Below are 22,158 nucleotides of genomic sequence, written 5' to 3' on the forward strand. Positions count from 1 at the left end.
CCGCCAACATGAAGTGAAGCCAAGTCAGCTCACAAGCTGAGAGGGGGAAGGGACTCTGGCCAGGCACTCAGGCTTTTGTGACCAACGCTGGTTCTAAGCAAGGCTGCTCCCTAGCAGAAGCAGAAGTAAGACGGGCCCCACCTGAACCAGCTCAGACTGAACTCAGGTGTTCTGCCAGAGCCAACAGGTGCCAGACTGAAGGTCAGCCCACTGGGAGACAGGGGCTTCATGAAGAAGAAAATGACCCTCACATTTTCACTCACAACGTCTTATTTTTATTCAAAAAGTATCAGGCCTACCAAACGACAAGATCAATTGACCAAAGAACCAAGAGAAAATTGAAAACCAAACTGACCAAGAGGAAAAACAAAGACCACACAGACCAAGAGGAGAAACAAAGATCAAACAGACCAAGAGGAAAAACGAAGACCAAACAGACCAAGAGGAAAAACAAAAACCAAACAGACCAAGAGGAGAAACAAAGACCAAACAGACCAAGAGGAGAAACGAAGACCAAACAGACCAAGAGGAGAAACGAAGACCACACAGACCAAGAGGAAAAACGAAGACCAAACAGACCAAGAGGAAAAACAAAGACCAAACAGACCAAGAGGAGAAACAAAGACCAAACAGACCAAGAGGAGAAACAAAGACCAAACAGACCAAGAGGAGAAACGAAAACCAAACAGACCAAGAGGAGAAACGAAGACCACACAGGTCCACAGGTGCTCCAGAGATCTGAATGTCAATCACGGCTTAAAGTAACTGTGATGATTTTTTTAAGACGATGGGGGAAAGATGGAGAATTTCAGTGGCAGAATTCTATAAAAGAATCCAACATGAGTTTATGAATGAAGAACATAATAACTGCATTGAGAAATTGGTAGTTTAATACCATATTAGACAAAGACAAAGAGAAGTTTAGAGAATGAAGGGAGGTGAAGAAATCAAAATGGAGCCACAGAAAAAAGATAAAAATAGAGAAACAAACATGCAGGACTCAGTAGAAAAAATAGGTTTATCCTACAAGGAGAGATGAGTGAGGTAGCAAAGTATTGTCAAAACATTAATTGATGAAAGCTATTGACCATAGATTGAAAACACACTGAGAATCCTAAGCAAGGCAGGGCACATAGAACCACCCCTGGCCCTGCTGGTGCTGAAATGTCAAGACAGAAAAATTGAAGAGGTCAGGAGAAGGAGAGACAAAGTAACTTTACAGAAGTAACAAGGAGACTGACAGATGACTTCTCGTGGGCATGTTGGAGTCCAGAAGACACTGGGACTGTGCCTCTGTCACCTGAAGTCGGCCACAGGCTCGAGGTGTACACCTGCTGACAAGGTCCGCACAGATGAGGACAGCCCAGGTGGTGGACACCCAGAGCCTGTGCCGACGGCAGCATCAAAGCTGGAGAAAATACGTGAAGAAGTTTAAGGTAGAAAGAAAATGATGAAAAGCAAGGAGATTGGTAGAGAAGAGGGGCCACAGAGGACAGGCACGTGCGGGTGAGTACAAATGACCGTGACGCTGCGAATGTCTTAGGAGTCTGTCACATTTACAGGAATGAAGTACTCGGGGACAGGTCACAGATTCAGAGGAGACTCCATGGGTTACGGTTCTCGGTGCACCTGGAGCTGGTTCATAAGATCAGATCCTAGAGCTCCAACGTCACAGATTCCTGGTTAACTACACAGACGACGGAAGAAAATATGACCAAGCGGCAAGTGGGGTGAACATGTGGCCACTGGGGTCGGACGCACGGTCACTAGGTGACCCAGGTGTGCAGAGTTGGCCACTGGAGTCAGACGCACAGTCACTAGGTGACTCTGGTGTGCAGTGCTGGCCACTGGGGTCAGATGCATAGTCACTAGGTGACCTAGGTGTGCAGAGCTGGCCACTGGGGTCAGACGCAACAGTCACTAGGTGACCCAGGTGTGCAGAGCTGGCCTCTGGGGGTCAGATGCATGGTCACTAGGTGACCCAGGTGTGCAGAGCTGGCCTCTGGGGTCAGACACAACAGTCACTAGGTGACCCAGGTGTGCAGAGCTGGCCGCTGGGGTCAGACGCATGGTTCACTAGGTGACCCAGGTGTGCAGAGCTGGCCACTGAGGTCAGATGCACAGTCACGAGGTGACCCATGTGTGCAGAGCTGACTACTGAGGTCAGATGCACAGTCACTAGGTGGCCCAGGTGTGCAGAGTTGGCCGCTGGGGTCAGATGCAACAGTCAATAGGTGACCAAGGTGTGCAGAGCTGGCCGCTGGTGTCAGTGCTGCACCTCAGTGTTTGCTCCTGTGTCCAGCCATTTTCACCTCTTTGGACGCCATCTGTGCTCTTCTTTCCTGGGGTCTTTTCAGGTCATTTGCCATCTGGCCTCTGTCTCAGCTGTGACCAAAATAGCTGAACAACTTAGAGGAGGAAAAGTTTGCTGGGGCTCATGGATTCAGAGGTCTCCACTGCTCTGGACCCAAGGTGAGGCAGTGACCAAGGGTCAAGGGGACAGCAGATGAGGATGCGCCCCTCCTGTCACCACGGGAGCAATGTGGGGGGGCTGCAGAGGACACACACTCCCAGGGCAGTGACCCACTCCTGCCGCCATGTCCACATGCCTATGGTTACCACCCGATCAGTCCATTCAAAGGAGGGTGGACTGGCCACAGCTCCCATGATCCAGTCGTTCCACCTCTGAACATTTCTGCATTAACAAGGAGCTTTGGGGACCCCCACGTCCAAACCATAAGAGTGACATTTGAAACTCTGTGTGCCTCCGTGAACCTGGCATTTTGGAAAAGGTGGTGGTAAAGGGATAAATGAGGATCAGAGGGTAAGAGGCTGGGTCAGGGGTGAACTGACTGCAGGGCGGGGGAGCCGTGGGTGATGGTAGTCTGCAGATGGACGGTGCTGCTGGCACACCAGGCCCAGGTGTCCACAGTGAGCACAAAAGAAAAGTCAGAGTGTCCCAATCTACTAAAGAGTGACTCTAGGATTAGAGACGTCTACAAAGGCACCACAGACACGCTTCCCCCGTGGATTCTCCAGACAGTGGGGAGGGAGGCTGTCGGCTCTCCAACACTCCTCAGCTACCTCATGAGGCTGCTGGAGTCGCAGCCTGGGAACTGGGCCTGAAGTCTCGGTGTCCACTGAGAGCAGCTGAGAGGCCACAGGGTGTGACCAGGGACGTGGAGGCCTGCGGGGAGCGTGGCCAGGGAGGAGGTTGGAAGGGAGCAGGTGGTATGCACAAGCTGGTGCAGACTGACCAGCAGGAGGACCCCAGCATGTCACAAAATGCCACCCCACCCAGAGGTACAGCCACCATAACATGTCACACCTGACACGGGACCCAAAATAATGAAGAAACAGACAGATTGAAGGAGCAGGCGGTTCCAGTCCTACAGTAAGACTTCAGTAAGGCACTGAACCTCACTGAAAAACTGACTCCCAGAGCTAGATGCATGTCCAGAGGGAGGGGGAGGCTGGACGGCCCCCAAGACAAGCAGCTGACAGACCAGGGACACTCTCAGCCACAGAACACGCCTTCTCCCCTGTGGGCGAGCCACCATCCTCCAGAGCCACCGACCTGCCAGCCACAAAGCTGCTCTCAATGACGTAAAGAGACTGAAGTCACACAGACTGTCCTCTGTGACCACAGTGACCTGAAAGTGGGAAGAAAGCGGAATTCACCAAAACGGTGAGTCAGGCCACAGCACGTGACCAGGTCTCAGGAACCTCGGAGGGAAAGGGAGGCCTCGGGGTGAGCGGGTGGAGCACAAGCCCAAACCTAGGTGTCCTGGAGCCCTGAGAAGGGAAGGCTCTGAGGGCGACCTGAGCAATGAACTGCACAGTCCTGATCAGAGTAAGTACGCCCCACGCCTGTGCCACACACCCGGCAATCCACCTCGGGGGACTCAAAAGAACAAATCAAAATAAAAATGAAAATAAAAACATCTGTGGGGCTGGGGCTGGGTCAGCGGCAGAGCGACTGGGTTCACTCCTCAGCACAACGTTAAAAAAAGGGGGGGGCATTTGTCCATCTACAACTACAAAATCTTTTTTAAAATATAATAAAAAATAAAAATATTTGTAAATGGTAAAAATATAAATAACAAATCAGTGATTTCACACAGTAAGAAAATGTAAAAACAGAAAACTAACTCCAAAGGTAGCAGAATGACCCTTTAAGGATCACCCACTGAAGACTAGTATTACAGAAGTGACTAGGGCCAGATAAATAGAGAACAGGAAAACCAATAAGAGAATCAGCGAAAGCAAAGTGGGTTCTTTGAAAAGAGCCATAGGATTGAGAAGCTTGTAGCTGAACTGAAAAGAAACCAAGGTTCAGTCATAAAGGAAAATGGGACGTCACCACCCCCTTATGTGAGTAAAAGACTAGAGGAGCACATCTGGTCGCTCCCAGGTCAATGAGGCACGTGACAACTTCCTAGGAATACACAGAGGACACAGGGACACCGTGTGGTACTTCTTCTTCCTTGATCACCCTCAGGTCACGGCCTGGTTTCCTTTCCTCTCCGCCTGAGTGGCATTTCCTCTAAGGCAGGCTCCAGTCACCCTGTCCCCTGCCCTGATTGGAATGTGCTGCGCCTGCCCCTGGTTTTAGGGAAGGTGGCAGAGGTGACCTCCCCTTGGTATCCTAGTGGTCCCCTGCCCAGCCCTTCCAATGGGCCGCCCCCTGCCTGTGGCCTCCATGTCCTGGACAAGCAGCAGGTGACCTTCTCTTTGTGCGTTAAAGAGTCTGTTTCTGAGGCTGCAGTTTGATTATAATTGTCCCCCGAGGGCCTGAGTTTACTCTGCACGGAGTTCACTGAGCTTCTTAAAAGTGTGGATTCAGGTGTGTCATTAAAATGGGACGTTTTGGTCATTATTTCTTCAAAAGTGTTTCCCTTTCCCACTCTCCTCTCCTTCTGGGACTCTGGTTATGTGTGTGTATGCGTGACGGGCCAACAAGTCTCCTAAGATTTATTCACTTATAAGTTCTGTCCTTTAGGTGAGAATGTCTTAATAAACCTGACTTCACGGTCACTAATTCCTCCTATGTTCAGACCCTAGAGTAAATTTCTCATTTCATTTGTTGTTCTCCTCAATTTCAGAAATTCTATTTTATTTATTTTTTAAATCAACCCCTCTCCCTCTCTCCCTCTCTCCCTCTGTCCCTCTCCCTCTCTCTCCCTCCCTCTCTCCCTCCCTCTCCCTCTCCCTACCTGCCTCCCTGTCTCCCTCTCCCTCCCTCCCTCCCTCCCTCTCCCTCCCTCCCTCCCTCTCCCTCTCCCTCCCTCCCTCTCCCTCTCTCCTTCTCCCTCTCCCTCTCTCCTTCTCCCTCTCCCTCCCTTACCCTCTCCCTCCCTCTCTCCCTCTCCCTCTCCCTCCCTCCCTCTCCCTCTCCCTCCCTTCACAGTCACCACTGTGCATGTGCCCCACCCCCCAGCACCCACTATTGCCTCTGCTCTGGATGACGGCCATTCTGTCTGGAGGGAGGTGGGACCTCAGGGTGGTTTTCGTTGCGTTCAGAGTCTTACTTTAAAAGCACCATTTCTGCGTCTCCTCAGGGACAGTTTCTCTCCTGGTTTTTACTTCTCTGTGAGAGGTCCTGCTCCCTGACCTGCCTCATTACTTTTGTTGAAAGCTCTGCAGCTGGCTGTGCCCTGTGCTGGGCGCCTGGGCCAGCCTGGGCGGTTTGCTGGGCCATCTCCTCCACGTCCTGCTTGATCAGAGCTTGAAGGTCAGCCCAGGGGCCTGCGAGAGCTGCCCGGGTCTCCCTGAGCATGTGCCCCTCTGTGGGTGCTGGGGCCTCCTAGATGCCCAGGAACACTGGGGGGTCTCTCAACCCTTCATCCCTGGAGGCCCATCCAGCTCTGCTCAAGGCTGCTCAGGGCGCCGCCTGTTTTCACAGACGACCTCCTTGCCCCAGAGGCCGGCTGATGGTCGATCCGCCTTTGCAGGTTCTGAGAAACACCCCACATTGCTGCTTGTCCCCGGGGAGTCCTGAGTCTGCAGATATCCAGGCTGCCCCTGAGCCAGTCCTCCAGGGGCCAGACAGGTCAAAGGGACGGCCATCCCTCCCCAGAACCAGTCCCCACCCTGCCCCTCCCCCGGCGTGTCCAGCAGTGCAGAGAGTGTGGGCAGCACAGCTTTATTGATGTTCAGGGAGTGGCACTTCTGGGGACAAGAGCAGGGTCAGGAGGACCCAGTCCCTACTGGGGAGGGTGGTGGCCTGGAGCAGGAAGTGGGTGCAGCAGCCAGCTCTCCCATGGGCGGGGCTGGAGAGCAGCCAGGGAGGGCTCAGGTCTCAGACTTGGGCTGGACAGAGAGGAAGGGCAGGAGCTGGACCTTCTGTGTGAGCTCCCGCAGGCTGGGGTCAGGACACCCGGGTGGGGAGGAGGGACCTGAGCCCACTGGCCTGGGGACATGGCTGGTCAGCAGCAGGACTTCTGGCCCAAGGAGACACCACAGCAGGCCGGGCGGGAGCAGGTGGGGCGGCAGAGCAGGGACACGCAGGAGGCCGGGCGGCAGCAGCTGGGCTGGCAGGAGGAGGCACAGCAGGAGGAGACGGGCACGCAGCAGGCGGGCCTGCACATGGGGCGGCAGAGCAGGGACACGCAGGACGAGGGTCTGTAGCAGCAGACGGGCTTGCAGCAGATGGGCACGCAGCAGGACGGCTGGCAGGGGGAGGAGCTGCAGCAGTCAGACTGGCAGCTAGACTGCTGGCAGCAGGAGGAGGAAGCCTCAGAGCAGACGGGCACACAGCACACAGGCTTGCAGCACACGGGCTTGCAGCACACGGGCTTGCAGCAGAGGGACACACAGCAGGACTGCTGGCAGGGGGAGGATGAGCAGCAAGAGGGCTCACAGCAGGACTGCTGGCAGGGGGAAGAGGAGCAGCAAGAGGGCTCACAGCTAGACTGCTGGCAGCAGCAGGAGGAAGCCTCAGAGCAGAAGGGCACACAGCACACAGGTTTACAGCACAGGGGCTTGCAGCACAAGGGCTTGCAGCAGAGGGACACACAGCAGGATGGCTGGCAGGGGGGGCAGCTGCAGCAATCAGACTGGCAGCTAGACTGCTGGCAGCAGGAGGGGGTGCAGACAGATTGGCAGCAGGGTCTGGACACACAGCTCACTGGGGTGCAGAGGAGGGTCAGGCAGGGGGCTGGGGCACAGCAGCTGGGCTGGCAGCAGCTGGGGGTGCAGCAGGGGGGCTCGCAGCAGCTCTCTGGGCAGTCGTCCACCTGCCAGGAGGACTCTGGGCAAGAGCTGGAGCAGAGGGACATGGTGGAGGCGGCCATGGTGGGTGTGCTGGAGGAGGTGTGGGTGTGTGTGTGGGTGAGTGTGGGTGTGTGTGGGGAGCTCTGGGCTGTGGGCCTTTATATGGGCCAGGCGTGTGTTGTCCATGGGGCTCCAGGAGCTCCCCTTCCTGGTTGGTGTTGGGCGGCCCTGGGAGCCTCACCCACGCAGTTGTTTACACAGGAGCCGCTCAGCCTGTGACAGGCGTGGACATGGTGGAGCAGTGGTCAGGGGCCGTGTCCTTGGTCCTCTAAACAAAACATCAGGAACCAGGACCCTGGGGCCTGCCAGTGTGCAGGGTCCTCCACCCCGGGGATGGCGGGAGGGAGGTCCAGAGCCTACCCTGGCCTCAGGAACTGGACTTGGGCATGTGAGGCCCAGGGAGCTGGCCAGCAGTGGAGTCACTGCCACAGAAGGCCGAGTAGAGTCCAGGACACAGAAGCGGGGATGGGCACAAGTGACCCCTCAAAGCACGGCAGAGACTGGGACCCGAGGGAGACAGAGTCCCAGGAGACAGGCTTCAGGGTGGAGCGTGGAGGAGGCGTGAAGACACCGGAGCTGGACACTCGCCTTGGGGTTTGGAAGCCGGGCCTCATGGTGGACGAGCTGGCGGGCACTGCAGGCCTGGACAGGCTGCTGTCACAGAGGCCACAAGGGGCCCTAGAGCTTCATGTCTGCTCAGATCTGGGTGCCAACAGGACCCAGCCCAGTGCCAGAGGGGAAGTGACCAGAGTCCAGGGGACCATCACCCTTCAGAGAGCACAGCATGAAGGCCGGGGTGCAGACAGGAGCAGTCCCAGGGAATGTGGGTGCAGACCACAGGAGGAGCCAGGACCCGGGGACGGCCCTGGGCTGGGCCCCCGCCTTGCTGTCCCTCAGCGCCTCCAGCCCATGGTGGTGGTGTGGGGTTCTGGGTTCTGACGGGCAGAGTCCTGGATCTGCCACCACAGGGCCAATTGGAGGCCGTCCACCACCCCAGGGCTTCCCGTCGCCCCCTGTGGACAGGCCCCTTCTGCGTCTATCCCGGAGTGTGGCGGGACTGGACTTCAGCGTGTGGCCCACTGAATGCCGGCCCACGGGGCCTTGGTCTGCCCTTCTGCGCAGCTGAGCCGGGGTCCACGAGCCGCTTCTTTCCTGGGCTCCAGTTCTGCAGTGGGGGTCGTCCCGCTGGTCCTCCGTGGCTGAAGGGCATGTCGATGGTCTCCCGTTGGTGAGCACTGTGCCCGGGCTCCTGGCGTCCACGCGGGAACACCTAGGCATGGAGTTGCTGGGCCACTGCTCAGGGCCTTCGGGGGTCAGGAGGCCGTAGCCTCGCGCTGAGTGCTGGGCCCTGCTGCAGAGCTCGGTCACAGCGCTGGTGACGTGGGGTGGCCGCAGCATGTTCACTGTGCTCACTGGCCACTGTTCTCAGCAGCTGCAGCTCTGGACATCTGCAGAGTTCTGCTCCTCCGCGTCCCACCAGCACTCGGGTCACTCGCTCCTGTGGCTCGGCCGCCTCCCCTAGTGGCTGCGGTGTGTGAAGGTCCCATGTCCTCTGCGGCCCCTGCCTTTGCCCCCGGGGGGGGGGGGATATCCCTCTGAGTCTCCAGGCCTCTGTTCTGGACGTCGCGTTTCCAAGGTTCTGTCTGTCCTTGGGTAGGCGTGTGTGGGTCTGGGCCTGTCTTCTGTCTGTCCACAGTGCGTCTGGAAATGAGGGACGTCAGTGAACTCGGCTGCTCTCCCCACAGGTTGGCTCCTCAGCTGAGGGTGCCCAAGGCCGCAGACTCCCCTCTCCGGGTGCCTCGCTTCGCCCTGTCGTCAGACCGCAGGAGGCCTCCTGGGGTCTCCCCTGCGGGTCTCTCCCTTCCCGGGCGTGACCACCGAGACCTCTACTCTGTGATTCTTTTTTTTCTACTTTGTGTTTGAGTGCAGTTCCTTCCCACATAAAGGTCCGAATCAGCTTCCCGGTCTGAGCCCAAACTCGGCGGGGCCTGAGGGCCACAGCCAGGCTGGGCGCTGCCCCTGGACGCGGGCGTGTGCCCTTCACCGTCCTGGTCAGGTTCCCCCTCAGTGACCTCCTCGTCCTCGTGGGCACAGGTCCCTTCAGACTTCTTCCTCCACTGCCACGTTTTGTCCCACTGTGCGCAGGACTCCTCCACGGCCACGTTTTGTCCCACTGTGCGCAGGACTCCTCCACGGCCACGTTTTGTCGCACTGTGCGCAGGACTCCTGATCAAGACCTCTGGTGCCACCTGTCGGTCGCCGACTGGCGGGAACACGATGTGTCCTGGCTGTTCTGAGCCTGCGGCCCTCGCGGCTCACCCGCGGGCTCCGGCCTTCTAGTGGGCCCTGGTTTCCCTGGGCACGGCCTCGCCCTGGGCCTAGCGGTGCTGGCCTCACGTCCTTCTCTCAGGCCCCTGGGAGGACTTCAGCTTGACCAGGGAGAGGAGGGGAGGAGGACCCCCGACTGGACCCCTGAGGGGGGACATGCAGCCTGGGCCCTTGACTGTGGTGCTGGTGTCTCCTGGGCGCCTGATATAGGCTGGACAGGGACTGCTGTCCACTTCCAGCTCATGGAGAGCGCCTTAGACATCAGGAGGAGCCCAGGACACAGGTCCTGCGGGGTGTCCCCCGGCGGGAAGGTGGTGCGAAGCGTGTGAGCCCTGGAGAATGCGGCCAGGCAGAGCCCCGGGGGGATAAGGGGGTGGACTGCAGCGACGCAGGAAAACAGGGGCTGCTGCCCTGCCACGTGCCATCTGGGCCAGGAATGCCCTCAGCTGCTCAGGGACAGCGTCGGGGATGCACGGGGGACAGGGCCAGTCTGCGCCTCCCTGAGGTGTGGCCGAGGGCCGGCAGCAGGCTTCCTGGGTTGACACGCTTTTCTCTGTGTTTTTTGATTCTTTTTGTCTTGATCTTGGTAAGTTTCTTGACCCAAGACCCCACAGCCACTTGGGCTTTGCTTTTGAGTGGGTCAGAGGCTGCCCGAGCCGTGGGGCCAGCTGGACACAGGAGGGAGACGGGGAGTCCTGGGCAGTGAGGTGGCTGGGCTGCTGCACACCCTCCACAGCGGGGAGAGCAGGGCGCCTTCCTTGGAACTGTGGTCTGAGCCCTGTGGTCACCAGTGGCTGACAGAAGCAGTGGACAGATCGGGGTCAGGTGACATGCGGTGACCTGACACTGTTCCACTGTGTCCCTGCACAGCTTCCCAGGTCGGGAGGGTCTTCAGGACAGACTGACGGTGCCGTGTGCCTCTCCTGCCCTGGACTGAGGCTCTCAGGAGGCTGCAGCCCCACCCGGGTTGGTCCCTGGGTGAGAGGACGGGCCACCAGCCTGGCCAGAGCAGCACTCCTCCTGGGCCACCAGTTTGAGGGTGGACTCTGCCCTGGCGTGGACAGGGCTCACAGACATGGGGTTGGCGAGGCTGGCAGAGCGCAGCGGGCACCCCAGCCAGTGTGGCCGGCTGGGTCAACAACAGCAGCTGTGGAGCCACACAACATCCTCCTGGCTGGAAGGTTCCAGAACTGAAGCCCCAGAAGAAAACGTCTCCGTGTTTGAAGCCCCAGCACCGTCCCCTGGCGGCTGCTCTCAGGGAGCTGCTGGGTGGAGACCGACGGCCAGGGCTCCCTCCGGGGTTCCGTCTTCCAAGCTCCGGCTCTGCGTTTTGTCCATTGCTGGGTCCTCGCTTGACCCTTGCTCTCTCCATCCCACCTCTGTCCCCTCCCTCCTTCATTCTTCCCTCATTCATTCCCTCCTCTTTCTGAATTTTTCCCCTTGTTGCCCCCCTCCCCAGCTCAGTTCACGTATCATGGTCAATGCTCCTCTCCACCTGCTCTGTATTCGCTCCCTCTTCTCCGTGGTTAGCGGAGTCGCGGGGCTCAGTGGTCACCTTTTAGCACATGTCGGTAATGCTCTTTCGTCCCCATGGCCACTGGCGGTCTCCTCTCCTCTCTCTGGTGGTTGGACCTGGCAGTGGAGTCCCTCTGGCTGGTGTGTGGAAGCTGAGAGTCACCCCGTCCCAGGACTTACTAGGAAGAGAAAAAGGCTCCCTGGTGATCCCTCCCCCCATAGATGTGCAAACACAGGCCTCGGGCAGCTCGAGAGACAGGCCTCCACAGCCGATGACCCCCAAGACTGAGTCCATGGACACTGAAGTGGAAGAAAACCAGCCCAGATAATTTAAAAAATCAATTGTTAAAATGGTGATGAGTTAAGAGAGGATCTAAGGAATGGACCAAGGGGGAAACACAGGACGTGAAGCACATTTCAACAGAGCGATTCTGAAAAGAAGCCAAAGAAGTCTTAAAAAGGAGACTCAATGAATCAAATAAAAATTCAGGTAAATCTGACTCCAGATGGCAGACTAGAGGGAGGCCGTGGTTACTCCGTGGCTCGGGATTCAGGCAGTGGGAGCCCTACTCTCAATGAGGGGGGTGAAACTGGGTTTCCCTAAAATTCAGTATTGGACAGTCAGAGTGTCTCAGAGACGCAGAAAGCTGGGTGCATTAAACAAGGACGACTCCACGGGAGCCCAGCCGGCTGCACACTGGTGGCAGCACTGGTGGCAGCACTGGCGGCAGCACTGGCTCAGCACAGAGGGAGGGAGAAACCTGAGGGGCAGATGTATAGAGAAACACCTGAGGTCAGAGAAGCAGCCTGAACTCAGCTGAGCCAGAGACTGCACTGTGCAGTGGTGCCTGAAAAGTGCTCAGGTTCCCAACTGGCTGGTGGCGCCACCTTGCTGCTGCAGGAGTCAGGTCCCAGCCAGTGCCTCCACACAGCCTAGGGCACACCTAGCAGAACACTAGTGGAACAGGCACAGAGAGGACTGCACGCACGGGAGTCCAAGTCAGAAGGCCAGAGGGGAGTCCAGCTTGCTTCCCTTTCAGTCTAGCAGTTTATGTGACCAGCTGCAGCAGGTCAGGAGCCCAAACAGGCGGGTGTGACCACACTCAGGGATTAAGGCTGTGCTCATGGGCAGCAGAAGGTGTGGAGGATTGGCTCCTGGGCCCCACGAGTGGAATTCTTGGGAAGCTCCTGGGATCCAGACCCCAGACAGAATTTGGCAGCTGCCAGGCCCTAGGGGTGTGTTGCTCTAACATCTCCAGAGCAGTCACCACCCAGCCAAGCCCCCGGGGGCCTGATTAGACCTGAGTCCCAGCCCCAGAAACTCCACTCAGAACTCTGCAGAAGCCCTGTCCTCAGAGTGCACTGATCTTACTGTGTAGACAAGACTCCAATCCACAGTTTCCCTCCCATTCCACCCTACTCTGGTGAGAAGGGAGCTGAGGGCTACTCCACCAGCTTCCGTTTAGACTCCACTGCAGCTGTGTGCATAACATTAAGGGATCAAGCCATCCATGACATGGGTGAGGACCGTCTTCAGCACTGTAGCCCGTGACCGGTCGACCTGGCGTTGGGAACTTCCTGCGGCAGTCCCACCGGGTAAGGTCACCCAGATGAAGTGAACTTTCCCTCAGCCCGGCAGCACCAGAGATGGGCGTGGCCTGCAGGGAACTGAGCAGCTACCGGCCACCCCTCTGTCCTGTGTGGGTGAGGAACTTGCTAGAGAAAGCCTTTGGTGTGTTCCAATATAAATAGAGCAAACGCGGGCTTTCTCTGTTAGAAGCTGGACCTGTCTGGTCCCCTTGCCCGTCTCTGCCCCCACTTTGAAACACCTCTCTGTGTTCTGTGTTATTCCATGGCACTACTTTTCTTAGCTTTTATTTCTCCAAATGGAGACCCATTCCCTTGCCCGTGTGGGACAGGGCAATAAACAACCCAGGCCGTAACCCCAGAAGGAATGGGAAGAAGGTCATTGGGCACAAGCATGACCATCCACTCTGGTCGGCTGTTCTACCGCCTCAGTGGAGACGATTCCATCATTCTTCATTAAGAGTCTTTTTTCTATTATTTTTTGTCTGTCTGTGCTCTTGCTGTGCTGATTGGTCTGTGGACACATATTTGTTTGTTTGTTTCTCATTTTTAGCTTTTTAAAAAAAATGCAGTCGTTTTCCCCTGACTTGTCTTTCAAGGGTCAGGGTTCTGTTGGTTTGTTTGGGTTCTGTCATCTCCTTCCCCCTCTCTTCTCGTGCTAGCAGCCAGGCCTCTGTTCCCCTCCCTTTACTGTGTCTTCCCACGTTTCTCCCCATCTCCATGACATCGCTGGCCCCTTCTCCCCTTGTGGCTCTGTGCCCATTCCACTCTGTGTTCTGACCCTTCCCGGCACCTTTCCTGTCTCTTGATGACTCTCCTGTTGCCATGTTTTAGAGCTATTTGTTTGTGTAGCGCCTGCTGTTTGTTACTAGTGCTGTGGATGACACAGTTGACGCCTGCTGTTGACTTCATGCCATCTCTAGTTGCTGGTGATTTATGGTCTCTGCTCTTGGCAGCTGCTGACCTCACTATTCCTGTGGGTGTGGTGATCCGTGCTGTGGGTGGCAGAGGTGGCGGGTCTTTATTTTAATGCTGTTTCCTGTTTGTTTTGGTTGTTGCTGTTGTTTTTTTTGTGAGGTGTGGGGAAGCTACAGGGACACTTATAAGTTCACAAGGCACAGACTGTCGCTGAACCTAACGCAGCCAAAGGCAGAGCACGACGCTGCACGCACAGATCGGTGGCACTCAGCCTCCAGCTCAGATGCAAACCACAGAGAGATTAAAAACAAAACCATGACCATGACCCAAGCAGAAATGGCTGGGAGCAGGGGCCCTCGGGTCCCATCTCCGACATTTAGAGCTGCAGTAAAAGCAGAGAGAACTTACAAAAAGGCTGTGGGTTCCCACCCAGGGGGGGCCTCAGGCTGGATCACTCCATGACACTTTGGCAAGAGAAGTCTGTTCCTTAGAAGGACCCACACTCGTAAGAGTGGAAGACCAATCCATCCGAGCAGATGGATCAAACCCAACACAGTGATATAAAAAAATAAGGTAACACGATGCCTTCTAAAGTGCATCATCCACCAGCCACTGACTCCACAGATACAGGAATGGGCAAAATATCAGCCAAAGAATTCAAAAGAATGATTGTAAAGTGATCCATGAGTTCCAAAAGAATACAGAAAACAACTGAATGAATCATGGACGTCAATACATGATACGGATGAGAAGTTCAACAGGGAGAAAGAGATATTGAGAGAGAGTCAAACAGGAATCTCCAAAATGAAAGATACAATAAACCCAACAAAATGTTCAGATGAAATCTATATAATAGTGCAGACCACGCTAAAGACAGAATCTCAGAGCTGAAGACCAAGGGGCCGGTGTTGAACATTCAGACGGTTTTACAAAAAAAGGAATGACAACGACCAGAATACACAAGAACTCTGGGACAATACTAGGAGACTGAATTTAATGATCATTGGAATTGAAGCAGATTCTGAGGTACAAGATAGTGGGATGGAAAACCTATTTAGGGAAATAACAATAGAAAAATTTCCAAACCTTGAAAATGAGATGGACATCCAGATATACCCAGATACAGGAAACATTCAGAACCCCAAATAGAAAAGGTTTTAAAAAGAACATTTTCACAACACATTATAATTAAAATGCTTAACACAACAGTAAGAACAGAATTTTTAAAGCCTCGGTCACAGAGGCAGACCAATCAGAATCACTTCAAACTGCTCAGCACCAACTCCACAAGCCACGAGGGTTTAAAGTGTTTTAAGTCCTGAAAGAAAATAACTGTCCACCAAGATTGCTGTACCCAGCAAAGGTATCCTTCAAAGTCAAAGAAGAAATAAAACTTTCCAGAATAAGCAGAAATGCAAAGAATCCATGACTACTAAGTCAGCACTACAGAAAATACTTAAAGAAATACTCCACACAGGGGCTGAGGAGGGGGCTCAGTGGTAGAGCCCTTGCCTCACACGCGTGAGGCACTGGGTTCGATCCCAGCACCCCATAAAAGTAAACAAAGATATCGTGTCAAAAAAAAAAAGAGTTTAAAAATTGTTTTAAAAAGAAATATTCCATACCGAAGAAATCAACAGCAAACCCCAGAGCCCCCAAATGAGCAGATCTTATTTGAAGAGGAGCTAAGCAAGTGAGAGACAAGACCCAATCAAAACATTAGAAATAGATCAAAATGGAGGAATCGATCAACATCTCTCTATGACAGCACGGAATGTAAGTGGTCTTCATTCCTGAATCAAAAGACACGGCCGTCAGGATGGATTAAAAACAAGCCCCAACCGTGTGCTGTGTGAAGAGCCCACGTCACCTAGAGGGAGCCAGGCTGAAAGTGAGGGGGTGGGACTGACGTGCCAAGGGGACGGCAGCTAGAGAGGAAAACCAGGTCACTTCCTCCCGGTAAAGGAACCAGTCAACAAAAGGCCATGATTATAGTAGATATTTATGCCCCACATATGGATGCACCTAATTCCATAAAACAGACACGACTGGAATTTAATTACCAGTTTTTCCCCAGTACAATAATACAAGCTGGTGTCAACACACCTCTCACCAACAGTCAGGTCGTCCAGACATGAACATAGGAAAGACTCTTTGGATGTATTATAAAGTAAATGGATTTAACACACACACACACACACACACACACACACACACACACATATATATATAGAATATTTAATTTAATACAATACACTTTTTTCTCAGTGTATCATCAAACCTTCTCCAAAATAGACTATATTGTGGGTCACAAAGCAAATCTGAGCAAATGAAAAAAAAGTTCATAAAATTCTTTGTATCTTATCAGAATGGAATGAAATTGGACATACACACAAAAACCCTGTAGAAATGATATGAACACATCGAGAATGAACAATACACTTTTGACTGATGAATGAGTGATAGAAGAAATCAGGGGGAAAATTCAGAAATTCTTAGACTCAAATGAGAGCAATGATAAGGCACACCAGGACATCTGCGGCCCTAAGAAGGCAGCCGTAAGAGGAAACTCTATAGCTATGAGTGCCTACATCAGAAAATCAGAAAGATCCCCAATAAACAACCTAATGAGGCATCTCAAAGCCCTAGAAAAAGAAGAACAAGCCAATTCCAAAACCAGTAGAAGTAAGAAAATCATTAAGATCAGTGTCAAGATCAATCAAATTGAGAATAAAAAATACAAAGGACCAACTAAATTAAGAGTTGGTTCTTTAGAAACATGAACAAGATCAATAAGCCCTTATCCAAACTAAACAAAGAGAGCGAGAGAAGATCCAAATTAATAAAATTGGAGATGAAAAAGGAGAAATCATCATAGACATCACAAAAATCCAGAAGATCATTAGGATTTTGAAAACGTATGCTTTGATTAAGTGGAAAACCTAGAAGAAATGAAGACACTTCTAGGCACAGATGACCTGCCAAGACTGAATCAGGAGGACATAGAAAACTTACACAGTCGGAGCCTGAAATGCATATTCTTGTCTGAAAACAGGCAGGACTCGCTACTTTCTATCCAGCAAAGCAGATGTCAATCCACAATTAATCATAAGAGACAAAGAAGGTCACTACATCCATCCATCACAAAGTCCGTCACAAAGGCCCAGGGCAGCCAAAGCCATTCTGAACAGAACGAGCCAGGCTGGAGGTGTCTCATGCCTGGTTTGAGTCCTTCTGCAGAACCTCAGTGAAGAGCCCAGCTTGGTACGGGGATAACAACGGAAATGAGAGAAACTGAACAGAACCCAGAGACAACCCACACAGAGTCATCTGACTCCCCACAAAGGCTCCAAAACATGGTGGAGAAACAACAGCCTTTTAAACAAATGGCGCTAGAAAAGCCAAGTATCTGTAGATAGAAATATGAAACCAGATCCCTCTCACCCTGCAGAAAAGCAAACTCAAAATAGATCAAAGTCTAGAAATTAGACGAGAAACTTTGCAACAACTAGAAGAGAACGTAGGTCAACACCAGCACAGACAGCCCTAAGCGATGACTTCTCCAGAGGACCCCATAACGCAGGAAATATCAAGGGCTCATCAATGAGTGGCATCAGATTTAAAAGGTTCTGCACAGAAAAGAACACAAGAGCAAGAAGGGACAGCCCCCCACGTGGGAGGGGTCTCTGCCAGCCACTCCTCTGACGCAACAGAAGATGCATACTCCAAAGGAACAACTAAGAAACACTTCAGGCCCCACATAAAATAACCCAACCAATAAAGCCAGTGAACTAGATAGACATTTCTCCCAAGAAGAAATACAAATGGCCAATAGATACATGGAAAATGTTCAACACCATGAGCAATTAGGGAAATGCAAACCCAGACTACACTGAGATTCCATCTCCATCCCGTTAGAATGGCGGGTATCAAGGTAAGGATGGGGGGAAGGTACATTCACACAGTTAGTGGACTGGAAATTAGTATGACCACTGTGGAAGTTAGTATGGAAATCCCTCCACAATTAGGAATGGAACTACCATGTGAGCTGGCTGTACCACTCGGTGTTCATCCAAGAGTCAAAGTCCACACACTGGTGACACGGGCATGCCCATGTCCATAGCAGGAAAACTCACAAGAGCCAAGTCATGGCCATCAACAGGTGAATGGATGAAGAAGAAGTGGTATAAATACACATGGAGTTTCACTCAGCTGCAAAGAAGAGTGAAGTTTCGGTGGTTGTTGCAGGAAATGGTGGGTGACCTCTGAAAACGAGTGCTGGGGTGCCCGCCTTTGATTTCTGAAAGAGATTGTGTAGGGTGGCTGTTTTTCTTCTTTAAAAGGTCCAGAGAATTGATGCACCAGTGGGCAAGGTGGACCTGCAGACTTCTTTACTGGGATGATTTCAAACTGATACAGGACACCGAGGGCGTGAGAGAAGCCACAGACCGGGGGGGGGGGGATGAGTCACAAACGATGAGCAATGAAGACTGCTGCCCCCAACACATAGGACTCCTAGGATTCAACAGGAGAAGCGGGTTGCCCAGCGGAAGACGGTGGAGCTAAAAAGCAGCTCACCACAGAAGATGTGCAAGGCAGCGGAGCCCTGGAAATGTGTCCCCGCTGAGCGGCACTGGAACTGGGAGTGAAAGGAACAGTGAGACTCCCCCGCACAGCACCAAGACCCCAAGACCACCAAGACCACCAAGACCACCAAGACCCGCCAAGACCCGCCAAGACCCGCCAAGACCCGCCAAGACCCCCAAGATCACCAAGACCACCAAGACCACCAAGACCACTAAGACCACCAAGACCACCAAGATCACCAAGACCCCCAAGACCACCAAGACCACCAAGACCACCAAGATCACCAAGACCACCAAGACCCCCAAGACCTACCAAGACCACCAAGACCACCAAGATCACCAAGACCACTAAGGCCCGCAAGACCACCAAGACCCCCAAGACCTACCAAGACCACCAAGATCACCAAGACCCGCCAAGACCACCAAGACCCGCCAAGATCACCAAGACCTGCCAAGACCCCCAAGACCACCAAGACCACCAAGACCCCCAAGATCACCAAGACCACCAAGACCACCAAGATCACCAAGACCCCCAAGACCTACCAAGACTACCAAGATCACCAAGACCCCCAAGACCTACCAAGACCACCAAGACCTACCAAGACCACCAAGACCCCCAAGACCCCCAAGATCACCAAGATCACCAAGATCCCCAAGACCTACCAAGACCACCAAGACCACCAAGATCACCAAGACCCCCAAGACCCGCAAGATCACCAAGACCCCCAAGACCTACCAAGACCACCAAGATCACCAAGACCACCAAGACCCCCAAGATCACCAAGACCCCCAAGACCTACCAAGACCACCAAGACATACCAAGACCTACCAAGACCACGAAGATCACCAAGACCCCCAAGACCCCCAAGACCACCAAGACCCCCAAGACCTACCAAGACCACCAAGACCTACCAAGACCCCCAAGATCACCAAGACCCCCAAGACCCCCAAGATCACCAAGACCCCCAAGACCTACCAAGACAACCAAGACCTACCAAGACCCCCAAGATCACCAAGACCCCCAAGACCACCAAGACCCCCAAGATCACCAAGACCCCCAAGACCTGCCAAGACCACCAAGACCTACCAAGACCCCCAAGACCTACCAAGACCACCAAGACCTACCAAGACCACCAAGACCCCCAAGACCTACCAAGACCCCCAAGATCACCAAGACCCCCAAGACCCCCAAGATCACCAAGACCCACAAAGACCAACCAAGTCCTTCCAAGACCACCAAAGATCACCAAGACCCCCAAGACCGCCAAGACCCACCAAGATCCCCAAGACCACCAAGACCTACAAAGACCTACCAAGACCTACCAAGACCCACAAAGACTTGCCAAAACCCACCAAGACCCCCAAGACCACAAAGACCCCAGAATGTCAGCCCCAAGAGTCAGCACGGGTGTGGAGCCGCGAGGGTGTGGAGCCGCGAGGGCGTGGAGCCGTGCTGGTGAGGAGCCGCGGGACTCTCGTTGCCTGCTGGAGGGGAGGCAAATGGCACCAGCACCGTGGGAGAGGCCTGGTGGCCTCTGATGGGCCATGCGCTCTCACAGTCCCGCGGCGGCGCCCCATGGTTTCTGGCCTAAGCTCATCCTCTACCTCTAAGATCTGGACTGCCGGCTGCTCGGCTCCTGGCCGATGGGGCCTCGGTTTCTGCTTCTCTCCCTTCACGTCCCCTGGGGGCCCCCTTCCTCGGCATAGCCTGCCTGGTGCGGCTGGGGTCTGCTCAGCACGGGGTCCCACTTTGCGGGGGGGACACGTGGATCCCTGTGAAGCTCCTGGGGTCTTGCTCTGAGGTGGGGAGGAGCTCCCAGGGAAGACGCCTTCTGAGCTCCACAAAGCTTGGCCAGGCAGGACCAGACAGGGGTCCCTGTGGGTTAACGTCACCCCCACTGTGGGGACGCTCTCCTAAGAAGTCTGCAGTGTGCTCCACCCAGCAGGACGCAGCAGACACTCCCCCCGGCCATGCCCACCGACCGGGAAGTCCCACCCCCAGTGCGGCTCCCGGCCCAGGCCCAAGCCTGTTTGCTGGACACTGGACAGAACCTGCAGAGCTGGGGGACTCTCCCAGGAGAGATTTCCCCTCTGGAGACATGACTCCCACCAGAGCTGCACCCGGGGAACATAGCCACTGTCCCTTGGGATCTCCAGGCCAAGTCCTCACTCCTAGGAACGCTCCTACTCCGCTCCCAACCTGCATCCCCACAATCATGGGAGAAAGGAGAATCACGTGATCAGGGGGACTTTATTGAGCCTTGAGAGGGGCTGACAGATGGAAGATGAGGCAGGTGATCCAGAGCAGAGGAACTAGAGGGACACACAGGGGACTGAAGGTGGTGGGTTTTGGGAGATCAGGTTAGCATAGTGGACACATGAGAGAGCCACTGAGGAGCTCAGGAGCCGACTGGGGGTGATGAATGGCCAGCAAGGGGGAGGAGCCTAGCCCACTGGCCTGGGGATATGACCGGTCAGCAGCAGGACCTCTGGCCCAAGGAGACACCACAGCAGGCCGGGCGGGAGCAGGTGGGGCGGTAGAGCAGGGACACGCAGGAGGCCGGGCGGCAGCAGCTGGGCTGGCAGGAGGAGGCACAGCAGGAGGAGACGGGCACGCAGCAGGCGGGCCTGCACACGGGGCGGCAGAGCAGGGACACGCAGGAGGAGGGTCTGTAGCAGCAGACGGGCTTGCAGCAGACGGGTACGCAGCAGGACGGCTGGCAGGGGGAGGAGCTGCAGCAGTCAGACTGGCAGCTAGACTGCTGGCAGCTAGACTGCTGGCAGCAGGAGGAGGAAGCCTCAGAGCAGACCGGCACACAGCACACAGGCTTGCAGCAGACGGGCTTGCAGCACACGGGCTTGCAGCAGACGGGCTTGCAGCAGAGGGACACACAGCAGGACGGCTGGCAGGGGGAGGATGAGCAGCAAGAGGGCTCACAGCAGGACTGCTGGCAGGGGGAAGAGGAGCAGCAAGAGGGCTCACAGCTAGACTGCTGGCAGCAGGAGGAGGAAGCCTCAGAGCAGACGGGCACACAGCACACAGGCTTGCAGCACACAGGCTTGCAGCACACAGGCTTGCAGCAGAGGGACACACAGCAGGACTGCTGGCAGGGGGGGCAGCTGGAGCAATCAGACTGGCAGCTAGACTGCTGGCAGCAGGAGGGGGTGCAGGAGCTGGTGCAGACTGATTGGCAGCAGGGTCTGGACACACAGCTCACTGGGGTGCAGAGGAGGGTCAGGCAGGGGGCTGGGGCGCAGCAACTGGGCTGGCAGCAGGGGGGCTCGCAGCATGGGGGCTCGCAGCAGGGGGCTCGCAGCAGCTCTCTGGGCAGTCGTCCACCTGCCAGGAGGACTCTGGGCAAGAGCTGGAGCAGACGGACATGGTGGAGGCGGCCATGGTGGGGGTGCTGGAGGAGGTGTGGGTGGGTTGTGGGTGAGTGTGGGTGTGTGTGGGGAGCTCTGGGCTCTGGCTTTTATACCTGCCCGGTCCCTCTGGTCCCCAGCCCACAGCCTCTCCTTCCGTGTTGCTGGGCCGGCTCCTGGCCGTCATCGGGGATGCTTGTTTACCTGGGAGGCTGTCCAGCTCGTTAATGTCCTGCCAGCGTCGGGGCCCCTGGAGCGGGAGAGGGTTCCGGGAGCAGTGAGTGCTGGGGTGTTGTGTGTGGGAGGAGCCTGGCCACCCTGGGCTGCTGGGGCACCCTCCAGCCACTGGATAGCAGCCTCAGGGCCTCATCTCCCTTGGAGGGAAGCCTGGGCACAGAGGTGTCACCTGAGGCTCACACCCCTCCCCAGGGCCCGTCACCACTGCAGGACACTTGGCACCTATACTGAGCACCCAGAGTCCAGGGCGCCTGGTGCCCTGCCCGGGGCCTCATGGCTGTGTGGAGCTGGACAGCCTGAGCCTGCCCTGAGCCCTGCGCAGGTCCTCATCACCTCCACCTCTCCCTGC

At 55.0% G+C, this 22,158-nt stretch overlaps 2 protein-coding genes and 1 pseudogene across 6 annotated transcripts in view; all 3 read right to left on the reverse strand.

Moving 5' to 3' along the window:
* The window catches only part of Tspear (thrombospondin type laminin G domain and EAR repeats), a 157,745-nt gene that overhangs the window by 25,283 nt on the left and 110,304 nt on the right, over positions 1 to 22,158 (reverse strand). The gene's annotated exons all lie outside the window — the stretch shown is intronic.
* On the reverse strand, positions 6,429 to 7,295 carry LOC144253272 (uncharacterized). Of its 5 annotated transcripts, none has more exons than XM_077795070.1 (2): positions 7,017 to 7,295; positions 6,429 to 6,914 (listed from the first exon to the last, which is right to left on the reverse strand). In XM_077795070.1, exons 1-2 carry the CDS (start codon positions 7,293 to 7,295, stop codon positions 6,429 to 6,431), a joined length of 765 nt encoding a protein of 254 aa, XP_077651196.1. The 5 variants fall into 5 exon arrangements, with proteins under 5 accessions (XP_077651196.1, XP_077651199.1, XP_077651198.1 ...); XM_077795073.1 differs by having other exon boundaries at positions 6,429 to 6,782; positions 6,966 to 7,295; XM_077795072.1 differs by having other exon boundaries at positions 6,429 to 6,824; positions 6,966 to 7,295.
* LOC144253273 (uncharacterized) lies at positions 20,684 to 21,606 on the reverse strand (annotated as a pseudogene).

The sequence above is a fragment of the Urocitellus parryii genome, chromosome 2, assembly GCF_045843805.1.
Source record: "Urocitellus parryii isolate mUroPar1 chromosome 2, mUroPar1.hap1, whole genome shotgun sequence".
NCBI classification, from domain to species: domain Eukaryota; kingdom Metazoa; phylum Chordata; class Mammalia; order Rodentia; family Sciuridae; genus Urocitellus; species Urocitellus parryii.

Coding starts and splice junctions, on each gene's coding strand:
- LOC144253272 (XM_077795069.1), bottom strand. CDS start 7,295: ATGGCCGCCTCCACCATGTCCCTCTGCTCCAGCTCTTGCCCAGAGTCC. Junction 6,793..6,867: donor TCTTCCCCCTGCCAGCAGTC/CTGCTGTGAGCC, acceptor CTGCAAGCCCGT/GTGCTGCAAGCCCGTGTGCT.